This window comes from Rana temporaria, chromosome 1 (assembly GCF_905171775.1).
Source record: "Rana temporaria chromosome 1, aRanTem1.1, whole genome shotgun sequence".
Taxonomy (NCBI): domain Eukaryota; kingdom Metazoa; phylum Chordata; class Amphibia; order Anura; family Ranidae; genus Rana; species Rana temporaria.
The window spans coordinates 204364460-204385590 of record NC_053489.1 but is presented as its reverse complement, the minus strand read 5'-3'; the positions used below and the strand labels follow the sequence as shown (position 1 = coordinate 204385590).

General features: G+C 43.4%; 1 protein-coding gene across 3 annotated transcripts in view; it reads left to right on the top strand.

The window, feature by feature from the left end:
* Positions 1–21131, top strand: part of ZDHHC8 (zinc finger DHHC-type palmitoyltransferase 8) — a 133802-nt gene that overhangs the window by 104084 nt on the left and 8587 nt on the right. For all 3 annotated transcript variants that reach the window (XM_040347835.1, XM_040347831.1, XM_040347830.1), the window contains exons 7-10: positions 4936–5068; positions 5151–5274; positions 5982–6091; positions 8038–9071. In XM_040347835.1, coding sequence (XP_040203769.1) covers positions 4936–5068; positions 5151–5274; positions 5982–6091; positions 8038–9071 — 1401 coding nt within the window. The remainder of the gene's footprint in view (positions 1–4935; positions 5069–5150; positions 5275–5981; positions 6092–8037; positions 9072–21131) is intronic.

Here is a 21131-nt window from a genome sequence, read left to right as displayed (position 1 = left end):
CAACAAACGTATTGCTGTCTAATGTATGGCCGTCGTTCCCGCGTTGAAATTTAACGTCGTTTGCATAACACGTCCGGGAATACGGAAGTACGCTACGCGCGTCGCCGTTCGAAAAAATTACGTCACGGCGCGCAAAGCACAACGGGAATTTGTGAAACGGAGCATGCGCAGTAGGTCCGCCGCGGGAGCACGCCTAATTTAAATGGCACACGCCCATTTGAATTGGCCCGCCTTGCGCCGGAGGCTGCCGGCGTAGTTTTCATCGCAAAGACATGCTGGTAGGTAAATTGGATCTTGTCCAAAATTGGCCCAGTATATATATGTATATCTGTGTGTATGACTGTGTGTCCCAGCGTGTCGAAATCCTACGGGATAAAATGACCGCACCAGCCAAGCAGACTCTGGCTGGAAAAAGCGCCCAGAGGCGATTCAGTTCGCATGAGTTGCGCTATACAAGTCATTCATTCATTCATTCATTCAAGTGCTTTGTGAATCATGCACTTGCGATGAAAACTTGCGGCGGTGTAACGTATACGTTACGCCACCACTCCCCTACGTGAATCTGGCCCATAGTTTGGACAAGTTGGCAGGGATCGTAACCCCCAAGTAGGAGAAGCCCTTAGTTTGCCATTGAAAAGGAAGAGTTTGAGCGTAGCGAGATCATCGTAGAAGCGGGTAAAGCTGATGCTTTGTTTGGGTCTCGGATCTAGTATAGAGGTCGACCGATATGGGTTTTTCTCTGGCCGATGCAGATATTTAGAAATCGGGGCAGCCGATGGCCGATATATGTTGCCGATTTTTGCGGCCGATATTTTCGGCCGATTTTTGGATTGGGATGCATTGTGGAGGAGGATGGATGGTGCTGGGCGTGGGTGGGGAGATGCGTTGTGGAGGGGGAAAGATGGTGCTGGCTGTGCCTGGGGGATGCATTGTGGAGGGGGGTGGATGAATGGTGCTGGGCGTGGGTGGGGGATGCGTTGTGGAGGGGGATGGCTGGATGCTGCTGGCCGTGGAGGGGGGATGTGTTGTGGAGGGGAAGATATGGATGGTGCTGGCTGTGGATGGAGGGAAGGGGGATGGATGGAGCTGGCCGTGGGTGGGGGATGCATAGTGGAGGGGGATGGAGGGATGGAGCTGGCCGTGGGTGGGGGATGCATTGTGGAGGGGGAGAGATGGATGGTGCTGGCTGTGGAGGGAGGGTGGTGGATGGAGCTGGCCATGGGTGGGGGATGGATGGTGAAGGGGGATGGATGGATGGAGCTGGCCATGGGTGGGAGATGCTTTGTAGAGGGGGGTGGATGGATGGAGCTGGCCGTGGGTGGGGATGGATATATATAAAATTAGTGTGCATACAGGAGAGGGGTGTGCTCTGACATGTACACACTGTCCATTGGATGACACCTGTGAGCTCCCACGTGAGTTGGAGTACTATGTACAATCACTAGAGAGCCGAGGCACCTATCAGAGATGATAGTAATACTGTACATTACCCCAGTCTCCAGCAGCACGAGAAATGAATCCTTCAGCCACGCTGCTGGTAGCCTGAGCGCCGAACCTCCCCCCCCCCTCTACCTCGGCGGGCTGTACTGTAGCAGAAAGCAAACTTGTCACAAGCCCGAGCAGCTGCAGTACAAGTTGTCTGCGCGAAGAGATCACAAAAGCTTCCTGCATGCTGGGAAGGTGGCGGGATTACTGAACATGGGCTCTAGGCTATGGCTGGAGCCGTAGCCTAGAACCTATGTTCAGTAATCCCACCACCATCCCAGCATGCAGGAAGCATAACAAGTGTGATCTCTTCGTGCAGACAACTACTGCAGTTGCTCGGGCTTGTGACAAGTTTGCTTTATGGTACAGTACAGCCCGCCGAGGTAGAGGGGGGGGGGGGTCGGCGCGCAGGCTACCAGGCTGAAGGATTAATTTCTCGTGCTGCTGGAGGTGGAGCGGGGTTTAGCATGGCAGCTGAAAATCGGCCGATTTTTTTACAATAATCGGCCGATGACGATTTCTTAAAAACGGCCAAATATCGGCCGACCGATATATCGGTCTACCTCTAATCTAGTAATCCGGAAGCATAACATCACTTACCGGATTACTGGCATCTTAAAGGTGCCAGCTTTAAAAAATAAAGTATTCAAAAATGCAGATCTTGAAGTTTTTAATACTTTGAAGTGCAGAGGAGGGGTTTGGGGTCTTATAGACCCCCGATCTCTCCATAAAGAGTACCCCTCGCATGCCTATTACTGTCACTCCCTTGTAACAGCAATAACAGTGATAAAAAAAACAAAGAAAATGTATGACAGTGTAGATTTTTTTTTTTTGTTTAAATGTACAAAATATCGGCTATCGGCAGGAGAGGTGGCTGAAATATCGCTATCGCATCGGCACTGAAAAAACGATATCGTTCGATCCCTAATAAAAATCAAGGTAGGGGTTAGTGGGGAGTTTGAGGAAATATAGGATTCTCTCAAACCAATATTTCCCAGCAGAATGAAAAGAGGAAGAATAGGCAAAGGAGATGGATGAAAGAGAAAAGGGGAGAAAAGATCTAAAGAGAATCCGAGAGCTGGTATATGAGCATTTTAAAGAAATAGTACCGTAAGTTAAATAAAAAGTAAAGGAGTTTAAAAGAAAGTTCTTAATTTTGTATCGGTCTTCTAAGATGTATTATGATCACACTGAGCAGGTAAGAAAAAAGCAGTCTGAAAAGCTAGTCCTGGTAAAAATTCTGTCCTGGGTTCTAGGATTTTTCAAGAAGACGAGTGAAATTTTTTATTGTAGACCTAAACAACATGCCTATGTTATCTGCAATCTGTGTCTGTTAGTATGATATTGGAAAACCTAGTCAGGCATCCATTATTGCATCTAGAAACATTCTTATAGCATTTGCTGCTAAGCAACAATCTAAGAAAGACAGTAGTGCATTTTATCAGTAAAATTTATCATGGCTTAAAAAAAAAAAAAAAAGTGTAATGTTGAAAGCCATAGTTTAGAGGGAATGGTTTCCTTTAAAAAGAGTCAAACTTATTGGCACTTTCTAACATTCTTTATGGGTTGGCTAACTTTTTGGCCAAAATCTACTACAAAATTTTAGGGCTGTTACTGATTAAAATGTTCATTTTAATCGCTTTTTTTTTTCTAATCGACCAATTTTGATTAATTAACGCACATACAGATGCAACTACTTTTAGCTGATCTCCTTGCAGGCTGATTCCCAGTGCAGCTACCAACCACTGGAAAAATGGATAGCAGGATACAAAAAACACATAAAGGCAGTGCTCGATGGGAATAGCATTAACCACTTTTTGCGATTCGGTACTGCGCCGCTTTAACTGACAATTGCGCGGTCGTGCGACGTGGCTCCCAAACAAAATTGGCATCCTTTTTTTCCCACACTTTCCCACACTTTCGTTTGGTGGTATTCTATCACCTCTGCGTTTTTTATTTTTTGCGCTATAAACAAAAATAGAGTGACAATTTTGAAAAAAAATTATATTTTTTACTTTTTGCTATAATAAATATCCCCCAAAAATATATAAAAAAAAACATTTTTTTTCCTCCGTTTAGGCCGATACGTATTCTTCTACATATTTTTCGTAAAAAAAAATCGCAATAAGCGTTTATTGATTGGTTTGCACAAACGTTATAGCGTTTACAAAATGGGGGGTATTTTTATGGCATTTTTATTAATATTTTTTTTTTTACCAGTAATGGCGGCGATCAGCGTTTTTTTTTTTTTGTTTTTTTTCGGTACTGCGACATTATGGCGGACACTTTTGACACATTTTTGGGACCATTGGCATTTTTATAGCGATCAGTGCTATAAAAATGCATTGGATTACTATAAAAATGCCACTGGCAGTGAAGGGGTTAAGACTAGGGGGCGGGGAAGGGGTTAAGTATGTCCCTGGGTGTGTTCTTACTGTGGGGGGGGGGGTGGCCTCACTAGGGGAAACACTGATCTTCTTCTGTTCATACATTGTATGAACAGAGGATCAGCATTTCTCCCCCTGACAGGACCGGGAGCTGTGTGTTTACACACACAGCTCCCGGTCCCGGCGGCGATCGAGCCCGCCGGGCACACGCACGGGAGTCAGTGGATGGTGGATGGCTGTAGAATCCCAGGTTGATAGAGGGAAGTGTAACAGCCCTTGCGTGTGGCAGATAGTAAGGTCCCGCCGGCAATGCAGATATGAAGGCACAGAAAAGGAGCCCTTCAGATGGACACGGCAAGCCCCGCCGGTGTCCGTGATGTCACCGGATCTCCAACGGAACTCTGGCGGAGAGGTGAGTACCGATCAAAAGAATTTTGATCGATCAAAAAAAATAATAGTTAATTTCCACTGCCCTAGTAAATGTATATTGCTTTGTACCTGTACCTTGCTAATATCACTGTTCTATTTTGGAAATTATTATTATAATGCTGTGACGTATATTTTGATATAAAAGCTATCATGGGATACATTTTGTGTTACTAAATCCACAACAGTAAAATCGGTATGTATATGCAGTAAAGTATGCTGGTTATACTCACTGTGGAACCTAAGAGTTTAATCCTCTGCATTCTGTAAAAAGGTTGTTTTATCCTAGCTTCTCTGATCTTCCCCTCCTTCCACTGTCCCCTGATAATTTCCTGATAACACAGAGCCTATGAAGTCAGGCTGCACATGCTCAGTTTGGTGTGTATTTCTAGAGAGGTGGTGTTTTCTCAAAAAAAAACAAAAAAAAACAAAGGTATTTAGCAGGTAATTGCATTTCCATTTTTTGTGTACTGTGGTAGACCAGATATAGTGAATGCAGGGTCCTGGGTTTAGCAAGACTTTAAGGGTACCTAATAATAAAGAAACCGGAATGATTAAGGCAAATGTTGCAATATACAGTGACCGTTTCCTTATCTAAAATTAAAGTCTAACAGAGTGGTTTCTTTTGTTTTAAAAGGTATGTGGTTGAACCAAAGAAAAGACCCCAAATCACACTGAAACCTCCATTCATTCATCAAGATCTGTCAGAAAGGCAGATAACGGTCAAGATCAGCGACAATGGCATCCAAGCTAACTTGCACCGTTCCAAGGTGATATTTTTGTAATTTGTCAGTAACTTTATGTAGCAGAAAATGTTTATAGCCTAACTGTCTTTCCTTTTTTTCATTTTAGTCCAAAGGTAGTCTAGAAGGCATAAATGATAAGTCTCTGGATATACAGCCACCTCTACCTCCTAAAGGTGACCTCACCATATATTCAGACCTGAAGGGACCTCTGGGAAACGGTGAAGGTAGAGGCAAGTAACGTGCTTTTATACAAAATTCAATGCCACTGGAAATTCTAAATAAAGTTCACTTGTGCCAGGGCAGTGGTTATTAAAGCTAAACTTTGGCGAAAAAGGTTTGTGCACAGAGCACCAAGCGCATATGTAAAGAATATCCCATGTACTGCTGGTTACTTTAAAAATCCTCCCTCCAGTAATGCTGAATACTCCCCACAGTTGTTCTGGCACTGCAGGGGTTAAGAGCAGCGGCTGTGACTGTTTATCTTCCACTTCCTTTCCCATTGTGCATTCTCAAAATTCCTAGTATTCTTTTAAAATCCAAGGCATTCTATGAATCAGCTAGAAGTGGATCACTGACAGACTCCCCCCTGTCCATTCGCAGAGCACCTTGCATACTGGAAGAATTCTAGAAGTTTTGTGAACAGATGAGAGGACAGGAAGGAAAAGGCAAATGTTGTGTTCTTCACGGTCGCAGCTGCTGCTCCTAGTCACAATTATGTGTCCTTTGTTCTCGAAATGTAGTATTCTTACATTTCAAAGCTGCCTTTTTCACTGTATGAAGAAATATCTATCTTTTTAATATTTTTTTTGCATTTCAAAATATCCACAAGGATTATAGTATAATTTCTACTGAGGTCACAAGAGTGACATTAGAGTAAGATTCTTTGAATTATAACTCCCCCCTTCCTCAATGTGCATTTTAATATTTCTACTTTCAGACAGTGGATTATCACCAAAAATGATCAGCCCTCCGACTCCAGCCATGTATAAATATCGTCCAGGGTTTGGAGCAAACCCCAAAGTTCATTACCATCCAGCTACAGAACAGGTAAATGGGAAATAGTGTACATCATGTGTTTTCCACTCATTGATGTTTGTTCTTGAAAATCATTCTAGATCATGACTTGACATTCTGTCTTTTGTACATTTGTTTTTCAAATGCCTTTATAACTCATGACTTCATGGCATATGTAGGAATTTTCTATGAAAATAGGGGTATTTTTTACACAAGCAGGAATTGGTTGATATATTTCCATGTGTTACTTAAAGTGAATGTAAACCCACTCTCATCCTTTCTAAACTATTGCCATAGTGCTAATCTATAAGGATATACATGCCTCCTTCATATATCCTTACCTGTCAAATGTCTCCCCTCTGTCTGTTATGAGACCTGTAAAACTGCAGATTCTGTGAGTGGATCTGTTGTCTGGAGCTTGGTGGGTGGAGTTGTGATGTTAGTAGACTCTCCGCCCACCTCTACACTCCACTTATCAACATGCATTTTTTCCTATGTATTTCTTACACTGAATTCTGCTGTGATCACTAACATCCAGTCAAAATCCAGAAAAGTAACCACATGACTTCAGAAAAGGAGTGGGGGTGGGAATTTAAAAAATAATGCCTGTCTGAAGCTAGTGCATGAGATATGTAAATAATCTGTCATTCACAGCAAGGGGGCGGAACAGACCAAGGTTTTCCTCTGTAAGTCTGTTTTATTTCACTGAACAATAAAAGAGGATTGCTCATAGCTAGATTAACTCTGTGTGGCAAGACTGGGCACAGATGATAAGAAATCTTATACTCTACATTGCGACATCAAAACCAAAAAGAAAAAAATTGGGTTTACATCCACTTTAAAGACTCTGATGTTGATTATTCCAAGTGCATTTGGTTTGGGTATTTGTATCCCACACTGCACCATGCATCTGACCTTAAAGTCTAGTCTCAATTGGATGCAGTGGACAATTATGGAAACATTGAAGACCAACCCTAACAAAAGTTAAAATGTTTAGTTAAAGAGTCACTAAAGGAATTTTTTTTTTTTTAGCTAAATAGCTTCCTTTACCTTACTGCAGTCCTGGTTTCACGTCCTCATTGCTCATTTTTGCTCTGATGTTGCTGTAAAACTGCTCTGTTCTGGACACTTCCTGGTTGTCTGGCTCCTTATGAAAAAAGTCATGGGAGAGTTTAGTTTAGTTTTCCTAGCCATGACTCTCTATGGCACTGTCCAGCACAGAGGCATGAAATAACATGCAAAGACTAAACTACTTTCAGTTTCGTTTTTGCATCTAAGAGGTACATTATATGATTGATTTTTATCTATTTTTAATCGTTTTTAAAAGGAATCGGTTAACTATTATGTCTCTATACCCTGTAAACGGTCATTTCAGCAAAAAAAATGTTTTCCTTTAGTGATCCTTTAACACAGTGCTGTTAATACAATACTAAGCTGGTACAACTAAGGGGTTTGCTAGTTCTACACCATCAAGCAAGCTATTTGACTGAAGTAAACCAGACTGTGGTCCACATGGGTGGAATCTGTTCTCCATAGCAGAGAGCTGCCATTCATGAGGTGTCACTGACTGTCTGACTGTCTGGCTGAGTGACTGGAATAGACTAGCCAATATAGGTCCGTTTTTGAAGAAGAAGAAATGGCTTGGGATGCCACCACTGCTTTTTATAGCGATTTAGGTAGGTAATATATTGTGTAATTGTTCTCACAATGTATTTTGTGTAGAGTTATGGATGTACAGTGCATGTAGCCATACGACTGTCCATTCTCACAAAGTGTAAAGACTGCTTTAGATGGTACGGACTGCTTTCAAATCTATCTAAACAGAAGCAATATTTTGTTTTGAGAAATTACAAATTGTTGAATTTTTAATAGCTGGAAACCAGTCGCCCCCCCCCCCCCAATTGGACAATACTGTTTTACTCTTGTATTGGTAGCAAGAGAACCTGTAAACACACATTAAGGTTTTTCTCTCATTATAGATTTCTATGCAAGAAAATCTAAAGGACCGTGTTTTCTTGGAGGAAGATTGCCGCACTCATGATTATCAGTCGGAGCCCAACCTAGATGTCCACGATTATCGTAAGAACTCCCTACATAAGTCTTACCAGTCATCCCCTCTGCAGATAGACAGCTTCACTGCCAACACACGCTCGCTGAGCCTGAAGAATACGGGGCGTCGGGAGTCTGTGAAGATTCCACTCCAAATGGTGAAATCTGAGGGTGATCCCAATACTCCGTACAAGAGTGTATTTTCCCCCAATGCCCTGTCTAACCGCAATGGGAGCTTATCTTATGACAGCTTACTCAACCCAATGTCTCCAGCATCTGCTAAATGTACTGCTCACACTGCCACTGGTTCTGTGGGATACCACTCACCATATATGTCTGCCAAAATGTGCCACCTACGAGGAGCAGAGCGCCAACCGGTGCAAAGTTTCAGCCCTGTACTGAGCAGGGCGTCTGGACATCAGAGAGAACCTTCTCCTGTGCGCTATGATAACCTCTCCAAATCCATTATGGCCTCTATCCAGGAAAGAAAGGAGATGGAGGAACGGGAGAAGTTGTTACATTCTCACACAGATTCTGTGTTTGCAGACTCAGGGGTCTATGATACTCCGAGCACATACAGCCTACAGCAGGTCAGCTCACTCTCAGAGAATCCACGTGCTGCTCCAGGACGGTATGGTTCTAGGGACAATCTGCTGACTGGGGCGGTCACTTTCAGTTCCAGAAATCCTATTCTTCAGTCCTCTGTATCCTCTCTTTCCAGTACAGTCTCCAGAGCACCTAGGACTTCCACCACCTCTTTACAGGCCGACCTAGCCAATAACAATATACAAAGTCACCAACCCTTACAAGGGCGAGTGAGCAATGGGTCATACAAGTCGCCTGGCCATCAGGCTCCATCATCACCCTCTGGTATACCTAGGTCTCCCTCTTATGGAGGAGCAAAATCTGTCACATTTCTTAACACCATGGAATTTGCAGAAGGACCTTCCATTACGGGTCAAAGGTAAGATGTTCTGTGGTACAGATCTGTATCTTTGGATTGTAACTGCATTAAATCACAATGTACTATTAATGTGTTTAAATATTTCCAAGCACAGTTTAAAGGGTTTATAAAAAAAAAAAAAAAATCTTTACCTTTAATAGCTTCCTTTACCTTAATGCAGTGCTGTTTTCATGTCATCATTGTTCGTTATTGCTCTCAAGTTGCTGTAATTCTTCTCTGATCTCCACACTTCCTGGTTGTCTGTTTCCTGATAACCACAGTGCTGGGAGCTTTCTCTCTGTGATCACTAACTTTAAGAAGGTGTGATTACTGTGTGTCTAAAACCCCTCAGCACCAATCTGTTTCGTTTTCCAAACCATCACTGCCCTGTATTGGCTCTGTGGCTCTGTACAGCAGAGAGGCAGGAAACAACATGCAAAACGAAACTAGAAACTACAGGTACATTATATGATTGATTTTTATCTATTTTTAATCGTTTTTAAAAGGAATCGGTTAACTATTATGTCTCTATACCCTGTAAACAGTCATTTCAGCATACATTTTTTATTTTATTTACAACTCCTTTTAACATGTATACTTTTCATCACAAAGACTTTACAAATGATAAGCGGCATCAGCTGGAAGAAAGATTTTCACCGTCAGTTTAGGAAGGGGTTTAATATAGTAAGTAGTGGTTAAGATGTCCTATTGTATTTGAATGTTAATAAAAATTACCTTTCCTTTTTCAATCTGCAACAGTTTTAACCCTCTGTAAAATGCTATGCAATATGGCTACCTGAAGGTGTTCTTTACACAGAATGTGTACAGAACGCCCCCCATAAACAACATTTCCTGCTTGTGTGATTGGCTCACTGATTATACCAGAAGTCTTCACTAAAATACAAGTTAGATTTCAGACATCCCTTGCAACAAAAATATTTTTGGTGCGATGCTCCAAATAGGAAAACGCATCTAAAGGGATGCAGGCCCTGCAGTTTTCTTTATTAGAGCTTTGCAGGTGAAGCAGCTGGTTGATAATTAAGAAACCCCTCCCATTAGACACACTTTTGCACATGGACACAAGGATTTATTCAGAAAAACAGAAGGTAGGAATCTGCTGCAAAGTTTGTCAAAATCCTTGTACTGTACGTAGATCACTCACAGAGGAATGTTTTTTTTTTTCCTCAACAAAAGAGTTACTCTTTGATAACATAAAAAAATATATATATATATATTGTTACACATCATGGATATAACAATTATACTAAGTACAAAGTAACAACAAAATCCTAGGGTTAGGTTTTTTTATTTTCTGGAGTTGCTTCATTTTATTGCCATACTACAGTTTTTAAGCACAATGTTTCAGACATGGGGTCTTCGTAAGGTGATGGTGACATCGCAAACCCACAATGTTTTACAGTTAAACTTGACTTTACCTAACCTACGCTCAAAAGTCCCTAACTCTTGTCCCTGTCTTAAAAAATAAAAAAAAAAGCATACTTACTGGACTATGGAGTCCAGCGTTGTCTCGCTTGAAGCAAAAGCTCTCCCTTCGCCTATCCAGCACTGCCATTCCTAAATGAGATCCAGCACATGCACAGACCTGCCGTGAGGCTCTTCCATCTCTGTGCATGCAGGGGGCCATGATGTCTTTGTGACCTAGGCCAGAGCCAGAAAGTTTTTTGAGAGGGTGGAGAAGGCAGGAGAGCAAGCCATTTAAAATTGGGTAAAGTTCTGCTTTAGGCTAGCAACCACCCACAGCCAAACTGCACTATTGCTGCTTTGCAGATTTGTGGGTCTACTATTTATTCTTGATGGCTCCCCTAAGTATCTACCTGAAACGGCAGAGCGTTTTCAGTTTCTGGAAATCATAGTCCTTCCGGCTGCGTTTTAAAACAGGTGCAGGAACGTTTTTCCTACATGGAAAATAGACTCAGTAACCCATTAAAAGGAATGGGCTGCCATGCCTACGCAAACGCGGCTCAGAGTTGCATAGATGTGACTCTAGCCTAAAGTTGTAGTATGGCAATAAAAAAAAAAATTGTGTAATCCCAGAAAATATAGTTGAGCACCAGAATTTTGATTTGCCCAGTTTTACGACCTGAAATGCCTGATGGCACTCCTGCTGATAACATGTTAAAGATCCAGCAGAAGAAATATGAATATTGATCTCTGTTTATCCCTTTGCCTTTTTTTGAATTGGGGAGCATCCTCTTCAAAAAAAATAATTTAGCTTTTTCCTTCCTTGTCTGCTGCATATGTCAATGGGTACATTTTATATTGGTAATGCCAAAACTTTTTGGGCACAGTGAGGCTGCAATTGATGGGCACAGTGAGGCTGCAATTGATGGGCACAGTGAGGCTGCAATTGATGTTTTTTTTAAGTGTTTTTCAGAATTTTTTCGTTTGTTTGCGCCACTGGGAAAAAGTATGTTACTATTGCTGATTTCCTTTAGAAAATACCAATTTCATGCCCTTTAGCTTTAGTTGTCCTAAATCACTGACACGGAACAAGCATGCATGGGAAGTCAGAGCTCCTGCTTTGCATACTTCTTCCAGGTCAATGAATCAGAAAATACCGGAAATATTACATTAGTATGACAGCCAAAATTTGCTTATTTCGTTTAGTACAGGTCTCATAAAAAAGGTTTGTAACGCTGAGAAAACAATATGCTAAAGTATGCATGAAGATGGATAGTAGACTGAGGTTTTTTTGTGTGTGTTTTGTTGTGTTTAGATTTATTTTTGTAAAATTACTGTTGCTATGCGTTCTCTCCCTGTGGGTGAATAGAATGTAATGGGGTGACTGACTAGAGTCTGTTGGAAAACGAACATCATAGTCCTGTTTTTAATGGGAAGGGATAGGTATGTTTATTTTTACATTTTTATGTATTTGTGTGACTATTCTTTGTAACCAAGTACATATATTATGGGAATGCTCTAGGGGGTGCCTTATCACATTTTCTATCACTATATTATTTTAAAATGTGATGCATATATGATCTTCCTGTCATGTTTACATTGCTATTTGAGAGATTTCCCCCTCACAACCTGTCCAGTAATATGTTGGAGGAACAGGAAATTATGAAAATGATTGAGAGCATCAAAAACACTTGGTGATTGTAAACCCCCAGTGGTTTTGCACAGAGCATCCTCCTCCTCCCTCCCCTCTCCTCCTTGCTCGGCCCTACTCCCTTCTCACTGGCTGTGATTGACAGCAGCAGGAGCCAATGAGGAAGGAGAGATCTGCTGCTCTCATGTACAGCGCTGGATCGAGATTGGGCTCAGGTAAGTATTGGGGGGGGACGGGTATTGATCCTGTCTCTCTGATCCGCTTCCTCTTCCACTGTCTCTAAAAAAAATAACCTGATACTTGCAGAGCCTTGTGGACTGGTTGCACATGCTCAGTTTGGTGTGTATTGCTAGGGAGTTTTTTTTTTCTAATGGGAGAGTGCATGTGATCAGCATTGTCCAGACAGAGGATTGGGGGAGAATGAAAACTCCTCCTACAAGCTTCACTAGGTACTGATACAGGTCACAAGACTGCTATGTGTTGCTAATGAGAAAAGGTATTTATCAGTTTATATTTACTAAAATATTTACATTTCCATGTTCTGTGGGAGACCAGAGATAGTGACTATAACAGCCTTTGGAGTACAAAGTAAAAATAAATATTAAACCTGTTTTAAATTGGCATACAAATATATATTTCAAATCAAATCCTTATTTTTTGGTGGAAATAACAGTGTTGGCGGATTTCTGCCAGTCACAGGTTGTCATCACCCCTCCCTTCAGCCTATAACTTGGCATAAGAGGGAGGCGAAGCCTCTATTAATCTACATGTAATATCCCACACCCATTGTGTTTAGATGGTTAGTGGGCATGGAGGAGGGAGGGAGTGGTCTGTCATTTACTACTGTGCCCAAATGTGTGACTCTGTAGTCACATGGGCTGCTCAGATTTGATAGGGGGGGACATGCTCAGCATAAAAACGGAGTATGCACCACATGTAATTCAGCATTTATTCATAGTTTATGATGTGGGTTTAATGACGGTTTAAAAAAACAAACCTATCATACTTGCCTCCTCTGTGCAGTTGATTTTGCACAGAGTGGACCTGATCCTCCTCTTCTGGGGTCCCTCAGCAGCGCTCCTGGCTCCTCCTATTTTTGAGTGCCCCGTAGGAGAGCCGCTCTCCCTCAAGGTACTCGTGTGGGCGTGCTCCCGTGTCCTGCTGCTGCGTCCATTGACACAGACAGCAGGACTCGGCCCAGCCCCCCTGGCTCCCGCATCATTAGATTTAATTGACAGCAGTGGGAGCCAATGGCTGCTCTGCTATCCATTTATCCAAACGGGACCTGAGAAACTGTCTGGAGCTGGTGTGCTCTTCCCTGCTGCTGGAAAGACTGGGTTCAGGTAAGTAAAAGGGAGGCTCTAGGGGCTGTTGCATCAAAGAATGCATGAAGGTGAAAAACCTGGAGAGTTTACAACCCCTTTAAGGGAATGGACCATACATATATGAAAGTATCCATATGCTGAAGCCTAATTTATTTTAGTCTGGACATCTGATTTTGCAGTGCAAAAGACATAATTTTTATCAGTACAGTGTTTTGCTTGTTTTTACATACAGTGCCTTGCGAAAGTATTCGGCCCCCTTGAACTCTGCGACCCTTTGCCACATTTCAGGCTTCAAACATAAAGATATAAAACTGTAATTTTTTTTGAAGAATCAACAAGTGGGACACAATCATGAAGTGGAACGAAATTTATTGGATATTTCAAACTTTTTTAACAAAAAACTGAAAAATTGGGCGTGCAAAATTATTCAGCCCCCTTAAGTTAATACTTTGTAGCGCCACCTTTTGCTGCGATTACAGCTGTAAGTCGCTTGGGGTATGTCTCTATCAGTTTTGCACATCGAGAGACTAAAATTTTTGCCCATTCCTCCTTGCAAAACCGCTCGAGCTCAGTGAGGTTGGATGGAGAGCGTTTGTGAACAGCAGTTTTCAGTTCTTTCCACAGATTCTCGATTGGATTCAGGTCTGGACTTTGACTTGGCCATTCGAACACCTGGATATGTTTATTTGTGACCCATTCCATTGTAGATTTTGCTTTATGTTTTGGATCATTGTCTTGTTGGAAGACAAATCTCTGTCCCAGTCTCAGGTCTTTTGCAGACTCCATCAGGTTTTCTTCCAGAATGGTCCTGTATTTGGCTCCATCCATCTTCCCATCAATTTTAACCATCTTCCCTGTCCCTGCTGAAGAAAAGCAGGCCCAAACCAGGATGCTGCCACCACCATGTTTGACAGTGGGGATGGTGTGTTCAGGGTGATGAGCTGTGTTGCTTTTACGCCAAACATAACGTTTTGCATTGTTGCCAAAAAGTTAGATTTTGGTTTCATCTGACCAGAGCACCTTCTTCCACATGTTTGGTGTGTCTCCCAGGTGGCTTGTGGCAAACTTTAACCACTTAAGGCCCAGGCCAGGTTTTGCGATTCAGCACTGCGTCGCTTTAACAGACAATTGCGTGGTCGTGCGACGTGGCTCCCAAACAAAATTGAAGTCCTTTTTTTCCCACAAATATAGCTTTCTTTTGGTGGTATTTGATCACCTCCTGCTGTATTTAATGTTTTGCGCTATAAACAAAAATAGAGCGACAATTTTAAAAAAAATTCAATATTTTTTACTTTTTGCTATAATAAATATCCCCCAAAAACATATATCATTTATTTTTTTCCTCAGTTCAGGCCGATATGTATTCTTCTACCAGTTTTTGGTAAAAAAAATCGCAATAAGCGTTTATCGATTGGTTTGCGCAAAATTTATAGCGTTTACAAAATAGGGGATAGTTTTTATTATTTTTTTTACTACGAATGGCGGCGATCAGCGTCTTTTTTTCGTGACTGCGACATTATGGCGGACACTTCGGACAATTTTGACACATTTTTGGGACCATTGTCCTTTTCACAGCAAAAAATGCATTTAAATTGCATTGTTTATTGTGAAAATGACCGTTGCAGTTTGGGAGTTAACCACAGGGGGCGCTGAAGGAGTTAGGGTTCGCCTAGTGTGTGTTTACAACTGTAAGGGGGTGTGGCTGTAGTTCTGACATCATCGATCGAGTCTCCCTATAAAAGGGATGACTCGATCGATGCAGCCGCCACAGTGAAGCACGGGGAAGCCGTGTTTACATACGGCTCTCCCCGTTCTTCAGCTCCAGGGATCGATCGCGAGGAAGCGGCTAAAAACAAATTGCTGCGCCCTCGTCCCGGATCGCTCCCGGCGGTTTTCCGCCGCATGTACGGGGGGGGGGGGTCGGAGACCGCGGAAAGGCAGGGACGTACATGTACGCCCATATGCCTGTACGTGCCATTCTGTGGACGTACATATACATGCGGTGGGCGTTAACCGGTTAAACGACACTTTTTATGGATATCTTTAAGAAATGGCTTTTTTCTTGCCACTCTTCCATAAAGGCCAGATTTGTGCAGTATACGACTGATTGTTGTCCTATGGACAGAGTCTCCCACCTCATCTGTAGATCTCTGCAGTTCATCCAGAGTGATCATGGGCCTCTTGGCTACATCTCTGATTGGTCTTCTCCTTGTATGAGCTGAAAGTTTAGAGGGACGGTCAGGTCTTAGTAGATTTGCAGTGGTCTGATACTCCTTCCATTTCAATATTATCGCTTGCACAGTGCTCCTTGGGATGTTTAAAGCTTGGGAAATCTTTTTGTATACAAATCCGGCTTTAAACTTCTCCACAACAGTATCTCGGACCTGCCTGGTGTGTTCCTTGTTCTTCATGATGCTCTCTGCGCTTTAAACGGACCTCTGGGACTATCGTAGTGCAGGTGCATTTATACAAAGACTTTATTACAGACAGGTGGATTCTATTTATCATCATTAGTCACTTAGGTCAACATTGGATCATTCAGAGATCCTCACTGAACTTCTGGAGAGAGTTTGCTGCACTGAAAGTAAAGGGGCTGAATAATTTTGCACGCCCAATTTTTCAGTTTTTTATTTGTTAAAAAAGTTTGAAATATCCAATAAATTTCGTTCCACTTCATGATTGTGTCCCACTTGTTGTTGATTCTTCAAAAAAAATTACAGTTTTATATCTTTATGTTTGAAGCCTGAAATGTGGCAAAAGGTCGCAGAGTTCAAGGGGGCCGAATACTTTCGCAAGGCACTGTATCTTAACTTGCTTTTTCTATGAGTCAGTGTACACCGTGAATAAAGATACATTTCAGATCTGTAAACCAAAAATAGAAAGATTTGCATCCATGGTCAGTAATTTAAGCATCCATTAACACATTCTATCTCAGTAGCGACTCAACCTTCTTTCTCAGTCAGGAGTCCCCTGTACAAGTAATATTAAAGCAAAAAAATCCCTGCAGAACATTCCTGGGAGCAAAGGGAAGGTACATTTTAGCAGCTGTGGGGTCTGGTATTAAAATGTTTCTTTTTGCTTTGTCTGCATCGGTAAACAGCCTTTTTAAACCGTGGCACAAGTTAGGAGACAGCATATATGCAAAGCTGCAATTATGAACCTTTTTTATACTAGTTCCCTGGCTGTGATGCCTTTCTCACATCATCCTTGCTCTCTGAGACGCTGAGCACAAAAATGCATGCAACTCATGAGTTTTGCATATTTTACTGCATACTTGTTTAATCCCAGAGGCAGCCAGGCAAGTAACAGTTTCAGCCTGCCAGTAGTGGCAGTCCTACGTATGTTGGCTAACGAATACATTTTGTGAAGACCCAACGATGCAGAAAAGCATTGCTTGTTTTGTAAATGTCCCGATTCGGAGAGTTGCATTTATCTTTGGAGTACAAGTTGGCCAGCTTGATCCAATTAAGAATGATGTCATACTAAACAGTCTGTGGGGATCCAAAGGCAATGAGCTGTAGAAAACCCCCAAGACACCAGTAACACATCCATTGCCTACATACTGAAATCTACACATGCCGTGAATAGTGTTTTCCTTCTCAACCAAAAAAGAAAACGATTGAAAATGTACAGATTGATTGTTCTGAGTTTGTTCACTGCATGCGTTTTAGCAGTGATCCAGTAATTGGCACAAAAGGCATCCTCTGTTTCTGTCAGTGAAGATTTCTGTTACCCTGAACTCCCATGGATGTTGAGAAGCAAAGCTATTTAGTGAAGAGCATCCATCCAAAGATGCTTGCAAATACCTTAAAATGGTTATAAGGCTGAAGGGTTTTTATCTTAATGCATTCTATGCATTAACATAAAAAAAATCTGTGTGCAGCAACCCCCCTCAGCCCCCCTAATAATTACCCGAGCCCCATCTCGATCCAGCGATGTTGCACGAGAGTCTCGGCTGTCTCTCCCTTCTCATTGGCTGAGAAACAGCAGCTGGCGCCATTGGCTCCTGCTGCTGCCAATCTAAGTCAGTAAGCCAATGGGAGAGAGGGGGCAAGGCCGAGCCATGGCTCTGTGTCTGAATGGACTTGCACAGCAGCGTCTTGGGTGCCCCCATAGCAAGCTGCTTGCTGTGGGGGCACCCATCGGGAGGGAGGGGCCAGGAGCACCGGAAAGGGACCCGGAAGAGGATCTGGGCTGCTCTGTACAAAACCACTGCACAGAGCAGGTAAGTATAACATGTTTGAAAATAAATAAAAAAAAAAACATTAATATCACTTGACATTAGCTCTGTCAGACCTCCACTTATGTTCTTTTAGCGGACATTTCTAAAGGCATATGAATGTGGGTAATGTTTTTTCAGTGGTGACCTTTAAGCTGAACGTTTCCCAGCACTGAGAAGCGGCTAATAATCTGTGTTTACATAAAATAGAATTCTGCGTGTTTTGGATGTGATTGGAAACGCTAAATGCATATACCTGCTTTCTTTATCGTTACATCACGGGACACAGAGCGGCATTCATTACTATATGGGTTATATGGAGTACCTTCAGGTGATGGACACTGGCAATCTCAAACAGGAAATGCCCCTCCCTATATAACCCCCTCCCATAGGAGGAGTACCTCAGTTTTTACGCCAGTGTCTTAGGTGTTGGTCATGGTTTAGCTTGCCTCCGCATCCTTGGGATTAGGTGAGCTAACCGGTTCTGTCCAAAGGCCTCAGCGCTAAAGTGGTCAGTAACCGGACCCCAAACCCTTGGGGTATAGCCCATAATGCTTTTCTTTTTAGAGAGCTGGACCCTGGGCCCAGAACTTAGAAACCTTTGGGTGCCTAATGTTTCTGTTGCCAGAGTGCTATATGGGCCCAGGACAGTGGATCCTTCATAGGAACCCAGGGCCTGAAGGTCTAGACATCCCCACGGAGATGGGGGAAGATTGGGCCTCTTGCTTGCAAAGTCCTGCGGCATGGAGCAGGTAAGTGAGGGGAAAACTTGCGGAACTTGGTTCTTAGCAGGTTTTTTCTGGGGGGTCACAGGGGACATGCCTAAAGTTATGCGCTGCATCTGGCAAACTAGTCACATATCTTAATGATAGGATGGCTCTATGTGTATTTTTTCCCCATAAGAAGTGACCTCCCTTGTAGTGTTGGAAAAGCATTTGAGTAGGGCCTGTGTAATATAAAGTGTATGTGTGTGTCAGAGAGCTATGCTTACCTGCAAGCCTCCAGGCGATGCTCCATCAGTCTTCCTCCTCAGAGCCTGTTCTGAGGCGCGTTCACGTGTTATAGGCGCAATTCGCGCCGTTTAGCTGAGGGGGGAAGGGCGGGTCAGTGGTTTAAGGAAGGGGCGGCCCTTCCTTTTTCGTTCCAAACAGCATTCGATACATTGGAACTGGGGAGGAAAGACCAGAGCGGCAGCACGGGGCGCCGAGGACACACAGTGGCCAAAAAGAATATTGCAGTCTTCAGAAGACTGTTTTCAAGCCTAGAAATGGGCTGTTTCTTTCCATCTCATAGTTTTTCTTGCAATACTACTCAGGGGGACAGAATGATTTTTCTTTCCTGGATTTGAAACAAAAAAAAAAAAAAAAAAAAAAAAAAGGTCATCTAGGGGAGAGGAAGCATTTTTTATCCCCCAAACAGGTGTTTGGGCAATTAACTTTTATAGTTCCAAGTACCAATAGGTAGCAGGTGTACCTCGGTATTGTACCATGGCATCCGGGTCAGAGGGTACAAGAGGTGGGGATTCCCCCAGAGAGTCTGAGGTCTCGGACAAAGCTATGCCGCTGCTTTCCCCACAGGGAGCCTTGGGGCCATCGGGATCTGGGGCTGGAGCTGGCGCGGGTCAGTCCACCCCTAAGATGGTCACGGACGAGGTATTACTCACCTCTTTAAGAGAGATGGAGAAAAGAATGGGAAAAATGATAGCCACAGCTATGCGGGGCAGTAAACGGATTAGATCTCCGTCGCCCGAGCGTGGACCCTCAGAAGAGGAGGTCCTTTCCTCAGGGGAATTGGACGATCTCTTGGACAAGGACCAAGTAGGTTCAGGGATCGAAGATCCGGATACAGAGGAGTCTGGAGCAGTCTCCCAAGGGGAGGGCTGGTGGATTCAAGCCTTAACGGACTTGGTCCATAATGCATTCAACTTGCCAGTACCAGATCTCCAGGTATCGACGGTTTCAGCTTTGGGCTCACTGAGGGCGCCTCAAAGCAATGCAGTGTTTCCGATCCACCCTCTATTAGAGGGAGTTTTGTTCCAAGATTGGAACAAGCCAGATAAAATCTTCTTACCACCTAAGAGATTCTCTGCCCTATATGGAAGATAAATTTTCCAAGAAATGGGCTACTCCTGCAGTGGACGCAGCCATCTCATGTGTTAACAAGTCGTTAACATGCCCTGTAGAAAACATACAGGTATTCAAGGATCCAGTTGATAAACGCTTGGAAGCACTACTTAAGAACTCCTTCACTACGGCAGGGGCAGTAGTACAGCCAGCTGTGGCTGCGATTGGGGTTGCTCAAGCATTATCGGATCAAATTAAGCAGATGCTTAAACTTATTCCTGCCCAGCAGGCAGAAGAATTTTCGGATGTCCCTAGGGCCATATGTTTTACAGTAGACGCAATTAAGGATTCTATCCAGCAAGCGTCACGTTTATCGTTATCCCTTATCCATATGAGAAGACTCTTATGGTTAAAGAGCTGGGAGGCCGAGCCCCCATGCAAGAAGCTCCTGGTAGGGTTTCCCTTCTATGGAGGACGACTCTTCGGAGAAGACCTAGATAAATACATTCAGACCATTTCAAACGGCAAAAGTACTCTCTTGCCAACTAAGAAGAAGTTTCAGGGGCCTGCGTTTAAACGACAGTACTCCCCTGGGCAGGGGCCCTCTAATGCCAAACAGTATCGACGGCCTCCTGCGAAAGCAAACTTCGGCTTCAACAGCAAGTCTCAAGGACAAGCTGCTAGAGGCAGAAAGCAGTGGTTTCGCAAACCAGCAAAACCAGCCCCCAAGCCCTTATGAAGGGGCGCCCCCACCCACGAAGGTGGGGGGAAGGCTGCGACTCTTTTCAGAGGTTTGGGAAGCCAGCATTCCCGACGAGTGGGTACGGTCTTCCGTGGCCACGGGCTACAAATTAGATTTCCTAAAGTTTCCTCCTCCTCATTTCCAGGAGTTGAGGATTCCAAACGATCCGGAGAAAGGAGCCGCATTAATGTCGGCATTAAATCATCTACTTTCCCAGGAAGTAATAGTAGAGGTACCAGTCCTGGAACAGGGGCTAGGTTTCTACTCCAACCTATTCATCATCCCGAAGTCCAATGGAGATGTCAGGCCAATTTTGGACCTAAAGATGGTAAATGCATACCTAAAGATCCGCTCATTTCGGATGGAATCCGTGCGGTCAGCAGCTGCCACACTCCAAAAGGACGACTTCATGGCGTCCATAGACATAAAGGATGCCTACCTTCATGTTCCAATTTATCAGCCACATCAAAAATATCTACGCTTCATGGTGGCTTCGCGTCACTTCCAATTCGTGGCGCTTCCCTTCGGGTTGGCTACGGCCCCCCGGGTGTTCACGAAGGTCCTAGCTCCAATCCTAGCCAAACTAAGGATCCAAGGGGTCACGATCCTAGCATACCTGGACGACCTCCTAGTCATAGATCACTCGTCTCCCGGCTTGG